Raw genomic sequence first — 18,433 nt, forward strand, 5'->3', positions numbered from 1 at the left:
AACACAAACAGCTTAAATTTAGTATACTATATTATACAAACAGTTCCAGATCTAGTGTATACAAACAATTCCAGTTTTAATGTAGGCATGCATACAGCTCCAGCCCAACCTGTGTTTAGTGTAAAGCTTGGTCTACTGTGTGGGATGACAGGAGGGAGCCTTGCTTAGGTGCTTTACATGCAGTTCACCTAAAAACTAAAAAATCTCTCTTTAAAAATATCTGCCTGTTCATAAACCTCTGCTGTTTAGGTGTATGTATCTTGTCTACAAAATAAGGATTCTTTTGTAAATCTTTGATTTCAACCAGTTGCGCCAGTATAAAAACCATTGAAGATTGCTGAGGACCCCAGAGTAAAATGATAATAGGCACATTTCAATTAATGCACATTCAATGTTACCCAATACAAACTGACAGAACATACCCAGGCACATGTTACCCCCAGGGTCCAGGGAAACAGTACACATCACCCTGCAACAAATCACTTATTCCAATATAAACTGACCTTGCTGTACATGCACCAGTCCTTTGACACATCTTTGCCTGTGGTAAGTTGTAGAGCACTAAGTTAAACAGTTTTCAATTCTTCCAAGAACCTCATTCCTGCTTGGAGTAACTTGGCTCAGGCATTATTTTAAATTCCTTCTTATCAAAATTGTAGGATGCCAACTGGGTAACTAGGGGTCATGTATCTTAACAGCACCTCCTACGGACTATTTTCCATGTAATATTTGATTAAATTTTAAAGAAGTGTGCTTAGGTTTCTCCCCTAGAATGTGTTTTAAAAATCAAAAATGTTTGCCAACATGAAAAAAAAAAAAAAAAAAGCTTTTTTTTTCAGATAAGACTTCAGTTGTGCATTTTTGCTGCATTCTACTAGTTCCAATGGATGTTTTCCAATGAGGTTTTCCAATGATCAAAGGCTGATCTCTTTTCACAAAGGCCTATCCACACAAAGAAGGCCCCTCTGTTCAATGACCTATATAATAGCTGATAACATGCTCTACCAATCAATATAGATAAATAGCTATCTCACATGCATGTGTGTATTATTCAGAGAACTGACCATGCATTCACACTATTTATGAATTCAACTGCCCAGTGTAGTACAAGAAAACTTTTCATGCTTAAAATGAATCATCATAACTGCTGATTCTATTGTTCATTCTTAATGATTCTTTTCCTGCTGTTTTTTTTTTTTTTTTTCATTTTAATTTAGAAGAATACACATTTCACATTTCATTTTAAGATCATCCATTAGTTCTTGGATTTCATCACTTTTTCCTGAAGCTCCTTCATTTTTTCTTGATAGTCATTATGTGAATAAGAATAAGTTACAAAATTACTGGACTGGGAGGCCAAAAAGATATTTAAATCACAATGCTCATGCTATCATTGTTAAAGCTACACATCATGCCACAGAACAATGAAAAAATAAGCATCTACCTTGAATGACCTTGAAATTGACCACCAGTTGGTGCTGTATTGGTTTCAGACTGAGTCCTGGTATATCCCAAATCTTTATATAACTAAGAAGTCCGAGGGCAGTGCCTCCAGTGGGCTGTGGTCTCTACGGCAACCAGCTAACAAACATGGTCAGTGTTCCATATCACAGTGACTAACTTTACCAAGTGAGGATCGAATAATGAAATTGATAGGGCATCGCTATCAATAAAAGGGCTCAAGAGAACACTAAAAATACTTCTTTGGGATGAAAAACAGTGGAGGCTTTCATCCTACTTCAGTAACAGAACTGGTGGGGGTGGATATGGAGTGATTGGAATGACACACTCCCTAAAAACCTAAAACCCCTCATTATTTTTATTCAAGATTTATCACCCTTATTAATAAAACTGACAAGATTAATTGCAATAAATGTACATGATAATATTATATCTAACCACATGCTGGGAATTAAATCAAAATTAAGAGAGTTTTCATATTTGCATGACATACTTGGACTTCTTTGGACGTGGATGTCTTAAAGCACCATCAGAGTTGACCAATATTGACATTTCCTATGATATATTGCCATTTGCTTTTATAGTAATAGCTGATCTTGAGTCCTAAGTCTTATCTCAAACTGCTAAGGAAATTGAATTGCTTTCGTGTTAAAGTGGCCATGTTAGGTATCAGCCATCATAAAACAATCACATCAGTGTCACCCCCAACCCTCCCCATCCGACTGAGACAAAAGTGACCATTGATATTCCTCTGTAAACTACTACATGTCTCTCAATTATCAATCTTGAATAGACTATTGGTTGAATAGTAAAATTTATATAAAATTGTATGCAATAAATATTAACTTATTTTATTATTCTACTGTAACTGTTTGGTCATATCCTTTGTTTTAATGTGTAAAAACTAATATTGATTATTATTATTATTATTATTATTATTATTATTATTATTATTATTATACACAGGCTGAGCAATTGATTATTCAAACCTTATCACCGTAAGTCAAACTTTTTTCAAGTTAATTATTCTTAGAAAATATTAAAACATATTCTTTGTTTCAACCAAACCATGGAAATGTAAAAAAAAAATCATCCCTAATTGAAACTTGTACTCTAAATTAGTAATCATTATCTCACCACAATGTACTTAAACAGAAATTGAACCTCAACTCTAGGACCCAATACCATAGTAACCCTAAACAAATATCTAAGAATATTGTAAATTAGTTCAATAAACAGTTCAGTCACTGAGTTTTTTTTATCAATATACGAAAAGCGTAGCTAAAGGGTGTCAGGAAATGTGTATTCTATGCCATGACAATATAAATATGTTTTAAAAACAATGCATCCATTACGTCAGAGAAATTTACGGTAATTACTGGATCTTTTCAATGGGGAAAATTATCAAATCTTTCATTTACATATATGGAGTTTTTAAAAATTATGCTCCTATGTGGCATTTGTGGTATAGAACAGAACTATAAAGTAGCCTGCTTTTCAATTTTGTTGCTACCACTCCATGGAAATGCTTTAAATTTAAGATTCTACACTATCTATAAAATTCACAATTTTCCCAACTGAAAGTTTGAGTCATTACTCTAGTTATAACTGGAAGCGCAGCAAGAAGAAAACCACCAAATGAAGCAATTTTCTTTTTACATTCTAGGAGAAGAAAGACAAGATAAGAGAGAGATCTGGAAATACATACAGACATTTCCATCATTTAATACAACAACTCAATTTTAAAAATACATCAGAACCATTAATATAAATATTATTGTATAATAAACAATCAAATGCATTAGAATTGCTATAATAAACGATATTGCACCAAAAACAATAAGAAAAATCAATACTTATTGAAACACATGGACAAAGCATCTGATCTTACCTCAGACGTTATTTCACAGAATGTATAAATCATCACAGAGAGGAAAATCTTTTTCTGCCAACCTGCAAGACTGTTCACCTGAAAAGCAAAATCAGTGTAAAACATTGGGCCACAATGTTTCAGACAGAACCTCATTATGTGTTATTAAAAATAATAAAAATACTCTGTTCTGCAATTATGCCTGCTGAAAAAATGTGAAGTAGTGCTATCAATCTTATATAATATAAGAGTACTTGTATAAATTAGAATTGCTTAAATGTTAAGTAATCAAGTCATGTCTCCATTGTGGACCCAGGGTAATCCAATATACCCTAACCACTGACTCATCTGTAATACATCATGTCAAATCCTCCATGGTTTGCAAATGCAAGAAAAATAAAAGATGCTGAGAAAAACAATCATCCTACTATACCTTCAAAATCTCTTGTGCCATTGCCAAAATGGAAAATCCTGTACACAACTTACCAATAACTATTAAGGCACCTGCCAATCACTTCTTCCAGATAAAAAACCTTCGAATTCTTAGAAACTAACCATTTTCAGATAAAATTGTAAAAGGAAATATTCAGCAGCGAAGTCAAATCTTAGAAATCATGACATATATCATGTAACTGTGTACAGGTTTCCATCACATGAGAACATTCCTCTACCTGTCCAGGGTAGCTTCAATGTCTCCAGCAACGCTTTGTCCACAGGTAGACAGAGGGTAGTTAGTGGCTCAGGTGTGAACAACCTGGCCGCATTACTGGTGACAAGTGATAAAAACAACTGGGAAAACTTAAGCTGATTAATATACAGGAAACAAAAGCTCAAGTAGATTAGTGGGTTTGGTAGTACTCGACTGGACAACCGCAGGAACCTGTGAGACTGCAACTTCTATTTCTTTTAACTGCAGGCCAGGACCACAATGGTTAACACTGCAATTACACTAAACCAAAATCTAATCCAGTCTTGGTACACGTCACCTTGGCACCAAGGTAAAACAATCATTAACAATGAGTATCTGATATAAAAATCACATTGCAATGGCCAAGTATTGTCTCCCTGCATGGGGTAATGCATTCAACTTGATATCTTGCTGCATCTAGCACTGTTTTTAGTGAATCAGGTTTAGACCAACATCAAAAAACGGGGATAGTTGGAGTGTAGTTAATTATCTGGGTCTCCTTGGAGAATTTATGTGTGGGTCATTCCCTAATCAACCAGCAGACCACTCAATTCATGAATTAAGCAGAGGGTGGAGATAAATAAAACATATTTATGCTTGAAATAATTTCATTTAAATATTTTAGAAAGCAGCCTGAATGGCAAACTAATTTGAACCGAGACAGGCTCTAACACTTGACAAATTAAAAACATACTTTTGAAATCTTTTCCGAGAAAACAGTTTCACAATAGGCAATTTTTTTACATTTTTTCTCATTACCATGCATCAACTTGTATGGCATGTGCATTATGCAAGAATGTTATTCATGGCCTCACATTTTAAGAATCCATATTATTGTAAAAAAAATAATAAATAAAAAAAATAAAAAAAAGCATTCAAAACACCATTAATACTCTTAGACAGGTCTGTACAACATATCATCAAGTGCCCTTACTAAACTAAAATAAACTAACATATAATCTTAGGTAGACCTGGCTTCTAGTATGTACACTTACTTACATATAAAAAAATACAAGAACTCATAAAAGCTGAAAAGTTTTTTCCTTAACCCTACTCCTTTAATTCCCAATACCCATTAGAGTGCCTTTTGATGGCGTCAGCCAAAACAGTATTCCCATTCAACCTGAGGTGTAACATGCAACTCTGCTGAAAACTCCTCTAAATTTAAGGCTATATAAATTCAAATACATCCTTTTGGTATTGAATGAAAATCCAGTGTAGAAAAGACACCTGTTAACTGGATACCCCATAGAAAGTATGGTGATATATTGGAACACTATTTGGTGCGCACAGACTTCCAAAAATAATTCTAATTTTTCAAGGTCATGCAATTTTAGAGACTTAGTTAAAAGTTGGTCAAATTGGGTCTTTAATTACAAGGTTACCACTTCAGCACCTCAATTTAATACGGCAAAATGAGTTTATTCTAGCATAGTCAATTTAGTCATTAGGAAAGAAATAATAATTTGGCTTAAGAGATACAAACCTTCTTAATATTTTTTTTTAATTTCAATATTTTTTCAAGTGTGTGCTATAAGAAGCACATTCCCTTTATTAAATCAAATTTGAATAAAAAATATACCCATCACAAAGTTCAAGTGTGCATTACAAAGTGTCAAGGAAAACTTCAGCACAGGAAACAGATGTGACATTACCAGCATGTGATAGCCTATAAATGTCAGAGACAATATATTTTTTCACTTAGCTGTCCTTTAAAAGGGGTCACCGACATGTAGCTGAAACATCAGACATCTGATTATTATGTGTATGTTTTAACACTAAAATTTTAATGGAGATGATAATCCAATTTAATATTTATATATTAATGACTGTTAGTTGGGAATAAAAGGCCGTTTCAAAACATTTAATAATGATGAACATAATGACATGCCACATGTGTCTTTTTAAGGAAAATGAAACAAAGTAAACTTGAAAACCAAAACATACTATGAACAATTAAAAAAATTAATTAGGCACTGGATGCATGGAGCTCATCATATGTTCATCAGGTATGTACTATGCTATAAGAAGTAGAATGACACTGATAAAATATATTTGCTGCTGGCAGTTAAGTACATGTTATTGTCTGAGCGGTCTATTTCTTACACTCTTAATTAAAACCTTTTTTTACATGTTTTATTGGAAAGAGCTCAAACAAAATTAAACCACACAAACTGAATAGAGTACTTTAATCTACTTATTGTAATGTTACTTTTATTAATAATGTATTGTACAGTCTAATTTTTTTCCAAAATCTTTTAAAATCATTAATTATTAAATGTTTTATTGCAGGGAGATCAATCAAAATTAAACCACACCAAATGAACATACTTTTATCTATTCACACCTGAGTGATAGTAGAGATATACAGATATATTAAGGGTTCCAAGCAAAATATACCATGCAGCTATTTTGGTTGTATCCAGCTGGTTATATCTGTACCAGAGTGGTTATAAAGTTGGCCAATTTGGCTACAGTCAAATGCAAGCTAAATTCATATAATTTAGGTACTATTTTAGTATGGAACTGAACTGTTTTGATAGCATTACCAAGTTGATATCTTGTCGTGCCAGGTATTCTCCCAAGTTTGTCTAACTGCTTATAACATGTGTCAACATCAAAACTTCAAGTTAAAGTTAATTATATACATGAATCAACTAATTCAACTTCATTACTTCAAGGATTTACTGACGTCTTTGGCCCAAGTTTTCTGTTTCTAGAAACCCTATACAAGTTTGTTGTATTTGCTGAGTTTGCTAAAACCTCTAATATGATGAGTAAAATCAGAAAACTTGAAGAAGAGTACTGGAAGCAGAATATCCTGCCTAGAGACTAGAGTAGAATTAATTAATTCCATTATTTTTATGCATTAGTCCTCTTTTGCAAAACCCATCATTGCATAAAAAATTGGACTAGTTAGGAAACTGCAGACCACTTATATCTGCTGACCTGATAAGGGTGTTGATTTCATTCAACCAATGTAGATTCCGTTCAGCCAAGATAACCAAACTTTGCACTAAATGTAGTTACTTTAAAAACACAACAATCAAGTTTAACAAGACTTTAAAACACTTCCAAATCTGACTTTAAGTCCACACTGACATAAATGATAATGGCTTATTTCACTTACACAACGTAAACTTTGGGATATCCTGCATTTATTAGGTCCAGTTGTCTGCTCACAAACATACCGCCATCATGTTGACACACAGGGAGAGGTTGATTAATGAAATTTATGTACGCTTAAAAATATCGTCCTTAGTTTATTTTCATTCAATCCATCCTATAAAATGACACAATTGTACAAACTTTTATGCAGAAGCCTTGTTTTTTATCATTCGGGTTTTAGATTTTGATATTTTATCAACTGAGATAATTTACCTCTTTGAATAACAAGCTGCTCCTTGCATGCCCTTGACTTATTGACCTAATATAAGACGTCGCCGGTCGGGGAACTTCGCAACGTGTAGAAATCCATTCGGAACGAGTGGTACAAATCCTGGTCGAGTTTAACTTTGGGATTTTAGGGACGAAAACGAGCATTCTTAAAGTCACTTTATATTTTCTTGTACATTTCTTCAATCACATTACAGTATTTCATGTTTATATAGGCATTTTTATGGTTTATGAATAACTGTCCCATCTGTCTCACCTGACACAATCAATAATTTCATTAACGTGACAATCATTGTCACAATCGAGTAAAAATCCACGACTTTCATTATATATATTTTGAATACTGCTCTTGCTGAATGGATTAAAGGCCTTCTTAATATAAACATTTGCTTTATATATATATATATATATATATATATATATATATATATATATATATATAAATATATATATATATATATATATATATATATAAACATTAAAAATTCAGATAAGTTCATTTATTGGGCATTCATATACATAATATTATCATACATACAGTATGTACATTTATTTATACAAGGCTTGTTTTCAGATTGAAAAAAGAGCGTAAACATATTATGACTCTTCTGCTAAAAAGTTCACTTCAGTATCTGTTATAGTCAAGCACTGTAATGTCAATCATTATGGACGTCATGTCTGAAAAGATAAGGGAAATCATTTCTTTTCCAGAGCTGCAGGTGATGAAACTGATATCCTCAAAGATTCATCGGTTAGCTGTTCCACAGAAACATTAGGGGTTGGTTGGTCCCCATTTGGCATCTTGCTGGCCCAGAAGTTCATTACTTTTTCTTTTACATCTGCATTTTCTTCTCTCCACTCTCTTTGCCACTGACGTAGTTCTTGAATCTCTGGCACTCTCCGGACCTGGGAGAAACAAGTATAAAATGTTTCAATGTTATTAATTAACAGGCTCTCAGGTGACAAGCCTCTCCGCATATAATAATGCACATTTAAAATCTTATCAAACATCTTTCTGAACAGTTTAGTATAATATTCCCAATGATTACATTAAATACCCTATACTCTGAGTAGAACATTCATGTTTATTATAAACAAGAAAAAAAAAGGAAACCAAAGTCCGACAATAAATGACATCTGATGTAAAAAAATGTGAGGTGCATACCAGGTATCCTCTCCATCCTGACTGCAGAACTATTGCAGCTTCCTCCTCAGACCACAGCAGTGACATTGGAAGTGGTGGGCGGGGGCTATGGGAAAGGAAGGAGAACAGTGTGTTGTGCAAGGGTAGATAGGGATTTCCATAACATCAACTTAAAATGTGCTTCTTAACTAACATATATATATATATATATATATATATATATATATATATATATGAGTGCAATAACTAATTATTTTATTTACAACACAATGTTTTTCAGCTAGGGGAAAAAACGAATGAACATAAAGGTGTTATACCCTCTGAAATACAATATTTCCAAGGAATTATTTTTCCTATCATTTGCAGATCTTATGATATGTTCATAACCAATAATGCTGATAACAAATGCAGTGGAAAACATATGGATATACTCACTGTTCCTTTAGCCACTGTTGCACAAAAGGTATATCTAATAAACCAAGTTCACTTCTTTCCTTTAAATGCTCTGGGTTTTTCCTAGAAAAGAGAAAGTTACTCTACACTTTTTTGGATTTTGAAGTTATTGACCAAATAAACTTACTACTAAAGAACATCAACCATAATTGTAAAAACAATATGAGCAAGCCCTGTGAGCAATTCTCACTCTAGGTAGTGACTTGGTAGAGGACCCAATTATGCAGATGGTATCCCTAGTCCCTGCTGATGGCTTGTGCTCACATGTCAATCAATTCTCAATGACCTGTGTGCATTCAGCTTGATCATGCTGTTCTGACAAGAGCATAACATAGCTGTTTTGTATATATTGCATTTTCCTATGTATTACTAAGTGATCACCATCATTATAAAACGTTGCTCAATACAAAATCTTGGAACCATAAACAATCTAACAGAAAACCATAGTACTGTTTTAACACAGAAATGCTGCATGTTTATGAAAAGCTCCACTTACCTGTATAAATATTCTGTGAGATAATCTATAGCATTAAATTTTGTTCTTCTCCTCTGAAATTAAACAAATTTACACATTCACAATGTACATTTATGGACCTGATTACATTTTCTACAAAAATGAGATTTTGTACTTTAACATATACATTTTAATGCAAAAGTATTAGTGAATAAAACTTGATAACACTTTTTAAAAAGAGATTAACATTATCAAATAAACAATTATTATTACCAATGCATTTTTCTCTAAGAAAACACTTCATTTATTCACTTTAATCCAAATCTCTCAAAAAATACCTACAAAGCAGAACATATACCAGTAGTTCTTTACCTCAAAACATTTTTCTTTCTTAGCTTGCTTGAGCATCTCTTCTAAGGCAGGTAATAAAACAGGAAAAACATAATGTTCTAGATATTCTCTTGGAGGACCTATGCAGATAAATGGAAATAACATATTTCATATTAAAAGAGGTTTATAAAATTTAATTGATACTGTGAAAGAATTTTAACTGTACAATGTGCACCATAATGCCATGTAATGCCATGCAAGATCTAATATGTAAAAGACTTGGAGTTTCAATGTTACATTAAAAAAAGATATCCATTTAATACTTCTTAAATTTTAAGAGATAATATCATAAAGAATAGATCCAGGGTCCTTACATGTCTTCTTATCAGGTGGAGCAGGTGGTGGAGGTGTTGCTGTCCTGGGAGGTTTGTCGACAAATGCATAACCCACTGTAGCTGGATGGGACTTGGAGGCATCAAATTCCTTCATTAAATCTATATCTTGTGTGCCCTGCATCTTGTGGTGCATTTTTCCATAGAAGACGGGCGTTACTTTACTTGGGTCATAATTTCGATATTCTGTATGTGTGGATTCTGTATCGTCTTCTTTGAAAGGCGGTCTCATAGCTGCAAATTCTACATTAAAAGACAGGAGGAAAATTTATTATTAAATCTATCTACACCCCCCCCCCTTCTTCCAACTTTTTACTTCTAAGCCAAGCCGAAGTATTCCAAGGCATTTTTGCGTGAAATCATGTCTTTTGTTTAAAAATTATAAAAGTCAACATTGATATTTTTACTAAGTAAACAGCCAAAAAGTTACGTGAGTTCATTTACAGCTTCTTAATAAACGAAAAATCTGCCTACCTTTGCATATTTCTTCCCAGATATTGGGCTCGGGAACCCTTGTTATTACGGACATTTTGCTTCTTTGCTGAATACCGTATCACTCACAAATTTATAACAAATCCGCTACGTATATAAGCCATAAAATTTACATATAATTATAAGCAACAGCGAATTGCATGCATCCCCATGAAATTTATATCTATTGTGGTGGGTAATTGTTTCAAATTGTGATTTAATCAGCATCTCTATATGAAAAAAACATAATAAATATGAACAGCGTAGGAATATTCAATGACTGCAGTTGCTATGAAGGTTTCAGTCTCCAAATAAGAAGAGCTAATGTGACAGCACACCGCTACAGAACACCAACCACAATCTCGTACATCACTACTTTAAGTAAACTTTGCTTAGTCTACTTTTCTTAGTTTCGCTTTCTAAAAGTGCAGTTAGGCATGCTTTTAATAAAATTATTTTAATGTTTAATCAATGTCCTTCATATGATTTTCAGAAGCCTAAATTGTTCTCTTTAAAATATTGACAATTATACCTATGATGTAAAATCAGTATTGGGCTTAGGATAGTGTAAACTGGTACAAAGAACAAGTGGGACCCCTGTAGTACTTCTCTTATCTAATGAAGTATCTGTGCACAGGCAGGTCTCTAGCAAGTTGTACACCGTGTTTGTGCTGGGAGCAGTAGGTATATTGTGCATGAGTAACTAACATCTTGTCTTTGATCAGAAGCCGGACAGGGGTACATGTACCGGGTACGTGGCTTGCATGATTGTACCGAGGGTGAGAGGAAAGCGGCCAGAGGAAAGCTGTGGATCGAGCCACTGTCCAGGAGCACCTTTCTCATACAAAAAATTGTGCCTGTGAGCTAAAACCAATGCATGCCAGAAGGCAACCTGTTTTTGTTATTTCTGATTTTTTTTTTTTTTTTTTTTTTTTTTTTTTTTGTTCAGCTATAGACATGGACTTAACTTCAGATAGGCATTCCACGTTATTAAATCCAAATTTAAGTACTTTTAAGTACATTGTAACTTCATGTGGAGAAAAGAACTCATTTGAAAAATTTTTGCTACGGTTATATATCGTTGCATTTTTAGAATCGGGTCACAGTAGGCACATTTTTAATTTTAATTTTTACTCTGCAAGAATAAAAACAATTCAAGCAAACATTTTTTAGAGGAATATAATTTATATTAGTGTTATCTTTTAATAGTTTGACTGCATGAAGGGATCCATTAGTTCTTTTGCCTTGTCACTGACCTTGTACTCTTTGTACTGGATGGGTCGACTGTTCTTCTGGAGCCAATCTCTGACATAGACATGTTATAGTTTAACCTCACTTAATATAAATTTATTGTACACCGTCAACAGGGCCGTAGCCTGAGCAAAATGCTAGGGGGGGGCAGTAAGCGGACACGACGGGGCGAAGCCCCCGAGGGGGGAGGGTGTGTGGAAAATTTTTAAAAACTGTATGTATAATACTGCATTCTGGTGCATTTTAACTGTTATTTATTGCTCAATCAGAATTTTTTTTTTTTGCCTTTGCGATTATTTTTTTTTTTTGCACCTCAAATTCCGGGGGGGGGGGGGGGGGGGGGGGGGGGGGGGCAGCTGCCCCCCGGAGGCTATGGCCCTGGTCAAGGTTTCAGAAAGTTTCACGACAGCTCAAGTTTATAACAGATACTGGCAGTGAGCAGTACGTTCAACTCACATGGCTGAGCAGGAAAAATCTTGCAATGTATTGTAAACTACAAAATTTCGAGGAGGTGAAAATATTGTCCCCAAATGTTATTATAATAATTGGGTAATGCATAAAACTATTGCAACTTAAAATTTTTATTTGATACTAACTATTGACCGTAAATAGCAGAAAATAAATTATCAACATATTTAAATTCCTATTTTCTATAATTTTTAATTTCAGAAATGCTGAACATGGCTGTCCCAAGAAAATCATTGTTCCTGGTTTGCTCCATACCAAGAGCAGCATTCAGTACATCATCCAGGATACAGTACAGGTATACCCCAGTGGAGAAAGAGAAAACGGAGATAGATGTAGTAGACCTGCGTAGTGACACACTCACTCTCCCTAGTGACCAGATGAGAAAAGCCATGGCAGAAGCACATGTGGGAGATGATGTGTTTGGTGAAGATCCAACAATAAACGGTACATATTATTAATTTATGAGTGACTGATATCATCGATGCTTTTCTTAATAAACAATGAAGATTTATATTTTTTGTAGCTTTTACAAATACAAATTTATCAATACTAAAGGGTCTTCAGAATGAAATGAAAAAGTGAAAAACATGAATTGTTAAAAAAAAAAAACTCAAATTTTGTATTTGTATTTATATTTCAGCATTACAGAAGAGAATGGCAGATATCTTTGGAATGGAAGCATCAATATTTGTGCCATCAGGAACTATGGGAAATTTATGTTCTAGTAAGATATTTGTTTGCCCCATGTTTGTGCATCCAAATTCTGTTGTTTATAGCATAATCTTATCAAAACTGAAGCATGAAACCATGATGGTAAAACTTTGATATTTGATAACTGACATTAAAACCACTAGTAAAATTAATAATGTAGCATTAAAAAAGATACATCAAGTGCATTCTAGGATTTGGTTACTTAGGCCATATTTTATGGACAATTTTGGAAGAAAAAAGCCTGGGTATATAACATTTCTACTAAAGGTTATTGAGAGCGTATTTCAAATGTTTGTCTTCACATACAAAAAGAGGCTAAATGTCAGGACTCACTCACTCACTCACTCACTCACTCACTCAATGTACTTCTGGCTTGGGAGTTAACACCCTAGGCAAATGTATTTCACATGTATATATATGCCATTCCAAAGTTGACAACTTTAAATTTGCAAAGTTATCATTGAAACAGGTATGCCAAAACATTTACTAGTAGATGATATTTGTCAAACATGCATTATACATTTCCAGCTTATTACTATTTTTTAATTATGATATATTTTTGTTGTTGTCTTTTCTAGTTCTTTCCCACTGCCAGAGACGAGGCACTGAGGTGCTGATGGGGGACCAGTGTCATGTTTTCTATTATGAACAAGGGGGCATAGCCCAAGTCAGTATTAATCATATTATTCATACAATTTTAATGCAGTCAATCCAGTAACAAGATGATATCTTAAATGTTCTTTATTATTTCAAAATTCAACAAATAAAAGACCTTACCGTTTATCATTCAGTAAAATTTTCATTAAGTATTAAAAATCTATTATTTATTTTAAATTATTTATGCTCATTGCTGAAGTACCTTACTGATGTAACACTGTAAAGTTATCAAGTGACAGACATTCTTTTAAGGGTCTGCAAATGATGAAAACATTTGCATATTTAAGTTAGAGCGCAGCATTGTCCATTGGCTTATATGTGTATAGGTTTTTAACTCCTGAATTAACACTTCAATATAAGTAACAGTTCATGAAATGAGAAGCAGTTAAAATAAGCTTTCTATTGATACGCAACATGTTGATATATCTTGGTCGGTTAAGAAGATAGCCACCCTGTTATTCTCATCTTCAATTTGCTGTTGCAGTTAATCCAGATTACAGTAAGCCATACAAGAGAAAAAAAAATCTCATTTTGACAAAGAAAATGTAAAATATTACACTGTTTTGCCATAATATTAATTCATCATTGATTTGGCTAAATATTATCGAGATATTTGAGATATTTGAATTCCTTTCAGTTTGGAGGACTTACTCCAAGAACACTCACCAATCTGCCTGATGGAACCTTTGACTTAGATGAAGTAATTCATAAAATCAGGGATGCAGATGACGCCCACCAGCCAAGGACAGGAGTCATTTGTCTTGAAACCACACACAACAGGTGTGGAGGAAAAGCCATTCCATTAGAATTCATGCAACAGGTAATAATTAATTAAAAACCATCTTCTGATTGAGGCAATCAATTGGTTTAAGCTTTAGATATAACACTTGCAATTGACAACTTCATCTTTTTTACACATTGATACAGACGTCTGAGGTGTGATGCAATCTATTTTTGGATAATTTTTATTTTAAGTTGGATTAATTTTCAGTTCATTTTATTTTTTAAAGGTCAATTTGCATACAGCTGGCTTAAATATCTTCACTATAAACTTGGCAATAAAAGGCACTTGACCTTATATTTAGAGCCATCTTGGGGGAAAATGGTCTGGACCAATCACCTCCCCCTTCCATCTGGGGTCAATTTTTTGTATATTTTTGAACCATTAGCCATGAGACAGTGAATTAACAGATGTACCTAATGTTCTAGATCAAGGGAATAGCAACTGCCAATGAGCTTAAAGTCCACTTAGATGGAGCAAGACTATTTAATGCAGCATTGGCACTGAATGTACAGCCATCAGATATTCTGAAACATGTTGACTCTGTTTCTATGTGTTTTTCAAAGGTGAGCTTTTAATTAGACATAGATCCTTCCCACTTATTTTAAGCTACATCTGGACATTAAAGGTTCAACTGTTTTTTTTTTTAATTGATTTTTACATCTGGAAACATTTTGCTGGGTTTTGTCATTTTCTACTTGGTTTATCGAAATTATCGTGCATTTAACATTTGATGCTTCCAGTGCATATGAGGCAAAATTAAGTTATGAATAATGTACTACATAGACTAGTGGTGGCTGAATATAGTATTTCACATTAAAAAATTGGGCTGAAATCCAAACTTATATTTTTCTGTATCTATAGATTATATTCAAACTTCAGTTCTCAATTTTAGGGTCTTGGTGCACCAGCTGGCTCAATTGTAGCAGGAAGTGCAGAATTTATTTATAAGTAAGAACTGTTCTAGCAGCATTTTAAAAGACTGCCTATAACTTTTAGGCTTTGGTGGTTACAATGCAGTAGGATGGGGTGGGATGGTCTGTTTTTAGATTGTTCTTTAAAGTTGGATTGATTTTGAGAACATTTTTTTAAAGGTCAACTTATTATATACAGCTGGTTTAAATATCTATACTAATTCAGCTATAAAAGGCACTTTATTTTATAGAGCTCTCTCAGAGAAGGGTACAGATTTAGAAAGAATTTTTGACCCACTTTGCTTGATAGGCTGCAATGTCTGGTAGTTAGCTGAAAAAAAAAACCCAAGAAGTTAATATAATAAGATTAAAGGAATGATTTTAAGACTTGTGAATTTAGGTAAACTTCAAAGCATTTTATTCCAACTACAGGAGCTATATTAATTTAAAAGTTGAGACTTACTGTATGTCAGTTATCAGATGATTTACCCCAAATCAGTGGTAAAACACTGCCTGTAAAATAAGTATATAGATAAATGAAGAAACTGGCAAATAACATGAGAGAACAAAAGCATCATGTCTCCATCATTTTCCTAATTTCAGTGTCCACAGGTTGAGGAAGGCTGTTGGGGGAGCTATGAGGCAAGCTGGAGTTCTGGCAGCGGCTGCATTTGTTGGCCTGGAAGAAACAGTACCATTGCTGCACAAAGACCACCAGCATGCAAAGAAAACAGCTAGAGGTTAGTGCAGGGATGGGTCATGTTGGAAAGAAGTTTCCTATAAAAAAGTGATATCCTACGTACATAATTATATATTTTTCCTGTAACTTTAAAGCAGTTTTTATATCAGTTATATATTTACATTTTATGTACATACTAGTACACAGTGTCTCTGCACATACCCATCACTTGTCAGTTGCTATTTCATTGCCATGCACTTTGGGCTGTAAACACATTATATGGAAACCTGCATTTACTTATTATCCTCAAACTAATTGGAGTGTTTTATGACACTAAAATACTGGTCAAGTGTGAATAGCAATTTTATTGGATTATTTTTCTTGAAGTTATGCCGTAATTTGTGAATATTCATTTTCACACATTGGCATTTCCAATGTGTGGCATTGAATTCCCATGAGACTAAAGTCCAATGCTATTTACTTTAAATGAATGTCCATCTTAACTGTGGAACAAAATGAAAAATTGATGGTGATTATGTTGTTAAGTATTGTGTAATTTAGCATCAAAATAAAAAACTATTTTGTGCACTACCATCATTATTTACCAATTTATTGTTGTACATTTAACAGATACAAGCCTTGTTTATTAATCAGGAGAAACTTTAAGATGATACTGTAGCATTTTGATTACACCCAAAGTCTCATCAGCATGTAGTCCTGTTGCAATTATTTTTGCCTTTTCTTCTACAAATTACACTGACTCAAGTGCAGGGTTGGCTGAACATTTTATAACTGTCTTTGCCTTATTCTTTAGCAATTGCAGGTGCAAACAGTTCATCAGTTCAAGTTGATGCAGAGGGAATACACAGCAACTTGCTCTATGTTGACCTGTTCAATGGTGTAACAGCCTCCAGATTTATTGATAGACTGGCTAAGGTGATTTACATGTGTTCATTTTTATTAAAAAGTAACTTTTTACTTTTGCTTTGATTTGAAGGGGACTAGATTTCCTAATTAGCACAAAAATTATGAGTGGCTTTATTCGAGGAATGTATTAAAATTAAATTTTTTAATCTTGAAACTGAAAGCATGACTGCTGTATTTTTGAAAACAGTATTCATGATTACATTAACTTTCAGACTATTTAGCATACACACACATATGAATAAGATAATATTTATGTATTTAAGGTGACGGAGCAAGAGAAGGCTGACCTGAAGGAGAGCATAGTGGTCCAAGGAGGGGCTTATGGCACCCACCGAGTCAGATTTGTCTTCTACAGAGATATAAGTTCAGAACAGACTGACCTGGCTATAAAGAAGATCCTTTATGTAATACAGGAAATGTCTGGCTAACCAAACTAATTAAGAAATTCACATACTATATCCAGTATTATAAATAGGGATCAATCACACTGACGAGTACCAGTACTGTATTACATTTGTATCGATTATTCACTAAACAGTACAGCACAAAGGAGTATAGTATCAGAAAAAAAAACTGATACATATTAGGATAAGAGGTCTGTTTAAGAATATAATTCTCTGTTGCTAGTGGGGTTTCATATGCAGAAACCTGTTACTTATCTGACAGAAATATCCTGCTAATGATGATCTTATAAGTTGTTTGAGAATAGAGGCCAGTTAATTGTCAGTGAAAGGTGTGCAAGTTCCCATAATTACCTCTATATTTATTTTGCTAGGTGCAAAAGGGATGAAGCATGAAAGAAGAAATTATTTTACAGTTTCAAGTTCACAAAATGAACACACTAAAAGGATTTTTTCTTGTAAGAGGGAAAAGCTGAAAGCATAATTTTCTATCAATAGATTTTAAGTGTGATAAGGTGCAGACATGTTTATCAACTGCACAATTTCAATCATTTCATTGGACTCGGAACATTTATATATTCTATTGCATTCAGTTTATTATCTAATAATATTATGAGCACAAATAAGAGTAACTTAAATAATCACAAAGTATTCTGTCACAGCTCACAGCATGGTTATCAGCATTAATTTATCTTTATTTAATTTTAATTAAAAGTATTGGACATAACCTTGAATTCATCCTCTGTATTTTAAGATTCCCAATTAAAATATTTTAATAGAAGGACAGCAAGCTTTTAATTATATTTGGCACAGTCAATGTTTTACTGATGCCAAAATAATAATAAAAATGTTTAAAATTTTTTCTTTATAATACATTTTATGGGTGCACAATCAATGTTTTACTAATGCCAACACAATAAAAATGTTAATTTTTTTTTCTTTATTCATTTTTATGGGTGGAAGAAAAAGGGTTGTAAAATTGAAT

General features: G+C 33.4%; 3 protein-coding genes across 9 annotated transcripts in view; 1 reads left to right on the top strand and 2 right to left on the bottom strand.

The window, feature by feature from the left end:
- Positions 1-7,255, bottom strand: part of LOC106151312 (uncharacterized) — a 44,007-nt gene extending 36,752 nt beyond the window's left edge. For 2 of the 7 annotated variants that reach the window (XM_087006965.1, XM_013524505.2), the window contains exons 1-2: positions 7,150-7,255; positions 3,353-3,430 (exon numbers count right to left, since the gene is read on the bottom strand). The gene's annotated coding sequence lies outside the window, so the exon portion shown is untranslated. Of the gene's footprint in view, positions 1-1,444; positions 1,742-3,352; positions 3,431-3,764; positions 4,006-7,149 lie in introns of those variants that run through there. The other 5 variants (XM_087006966.1, XM_087006963.1, XM_087006962.1 and 2 more) reach the window with 5 other exon arrangements.
- A 645-nt stretch (positions 7,256-7,900) lies between these two features.
- On the bottom strand, positions 7,901-10,849 carry LOC106151309 (IQ domain-containing protein K). Its single transcript, XM_013524498.2, has 7 exons — positions 10,663-10,849; positions 10,171-10,431; positions 9,839-9,936; positions 9,509-9,561; positions 8,995-9,075; positions 8,581-8,665; positions 7,901-8,321 (listed from the first exon to the last, which is right to left on the bottom strand). Exons 1-7 carry the CDS (start codon positions 10,715-10,717, stop codon positions 8,112-8,114), a joined length of 843 nt encoding a protein of 280 aa, XP_013379952.2. The 5' UTR covers positions 10,718-10,849; the 3' UTR covers positions 7,901-8,111.
- Positions 10,850-11,391: 542 nt separating this feature from the next.
- On the top strand, positions 11,392-18,383 carry LOC106151317 (uncharacterized). The gene is made up of 10 exons (XM_087006961.1): positions 11,392-11,410; positions 12,580-12,822; positions 13,019-13,102; positions 13,668-13,756; positions 14,384-14,566; positions 14,956-15,093; positions 15,423-15,478; positions 16,045-16,181; positions 16,935-17,056; positions 17,311-18,383. Exons 2-10 carry the CDS (start codon positions 12,582-12,584, stop codon positions 17,473-17,475), a joined length of 1,215 nt encoding a protein of 404 aa, XP_086863087.1. The 5' UTR covers positions 11,392-11,410; positions 12,580-12,581; the 3' UTR covers positions 17,476-18,383.
- Positions 18,384-18,433: the final 50 nt, after the last annotated feature.

The sequence above is a fragment of the Lingula anatina genome, chromosome 2 (genome assembly GCF_051362555.1).
Source record: "Lingula anatina isolate TDL-2025a chromosome 2, LinAna3.0, whole genome shotgun sequence".
NCBI classification, from domain to species: Eukaryota; Metazoa; Brachiopoda; class Lingulata; order Lingulida; family Lingulidae; genus Lingula; species Lingula anatina.

Coding starts and splice junctions, on each gene's coding strand:
- LOC106151309 (XM_013524498.2), bottom strand. CDS start 10,717: ATGTCCGTAATAACAAGGGTTCCCGAGCCCAATATCTGGGAAGAAATA. Junction 10,432..10,662: donor CTGGGAAGAAATATGCAAAG/GTAGGCAGATTT, acceptor CTTTTAATGTAG/AATTTGCAGCTATGAGACCG. Junction 9,937..10,170: donor TCCACCTGATAAGAAGACAT/GTAAGGACCCTG, acceptor TTATCTGCATAG/GTCCTCCAAGAGAATATCTA.
- LOC106151317 (XM_087006961.1), top strand. CDS start 12,582: ATGCTGAACATGGCTGTCCCAAGAAAATCATTGTTCCTGGTTTGCTCC. Junction 13,757..14,383: donor AACAAGGGGGCATAGCCCAA/GTCAGTATTAAT, acceptor AATTCCTTTCAG/TTTGGAGGACTTACTCCAAG. Junction 16,182..16,934: donor TGCAAAGAAAACAGCTAGAG/GTTAGTGCAGGG, acceptor CTTATTCTTTAG/CAATTGCAGGTGCAAACAGT.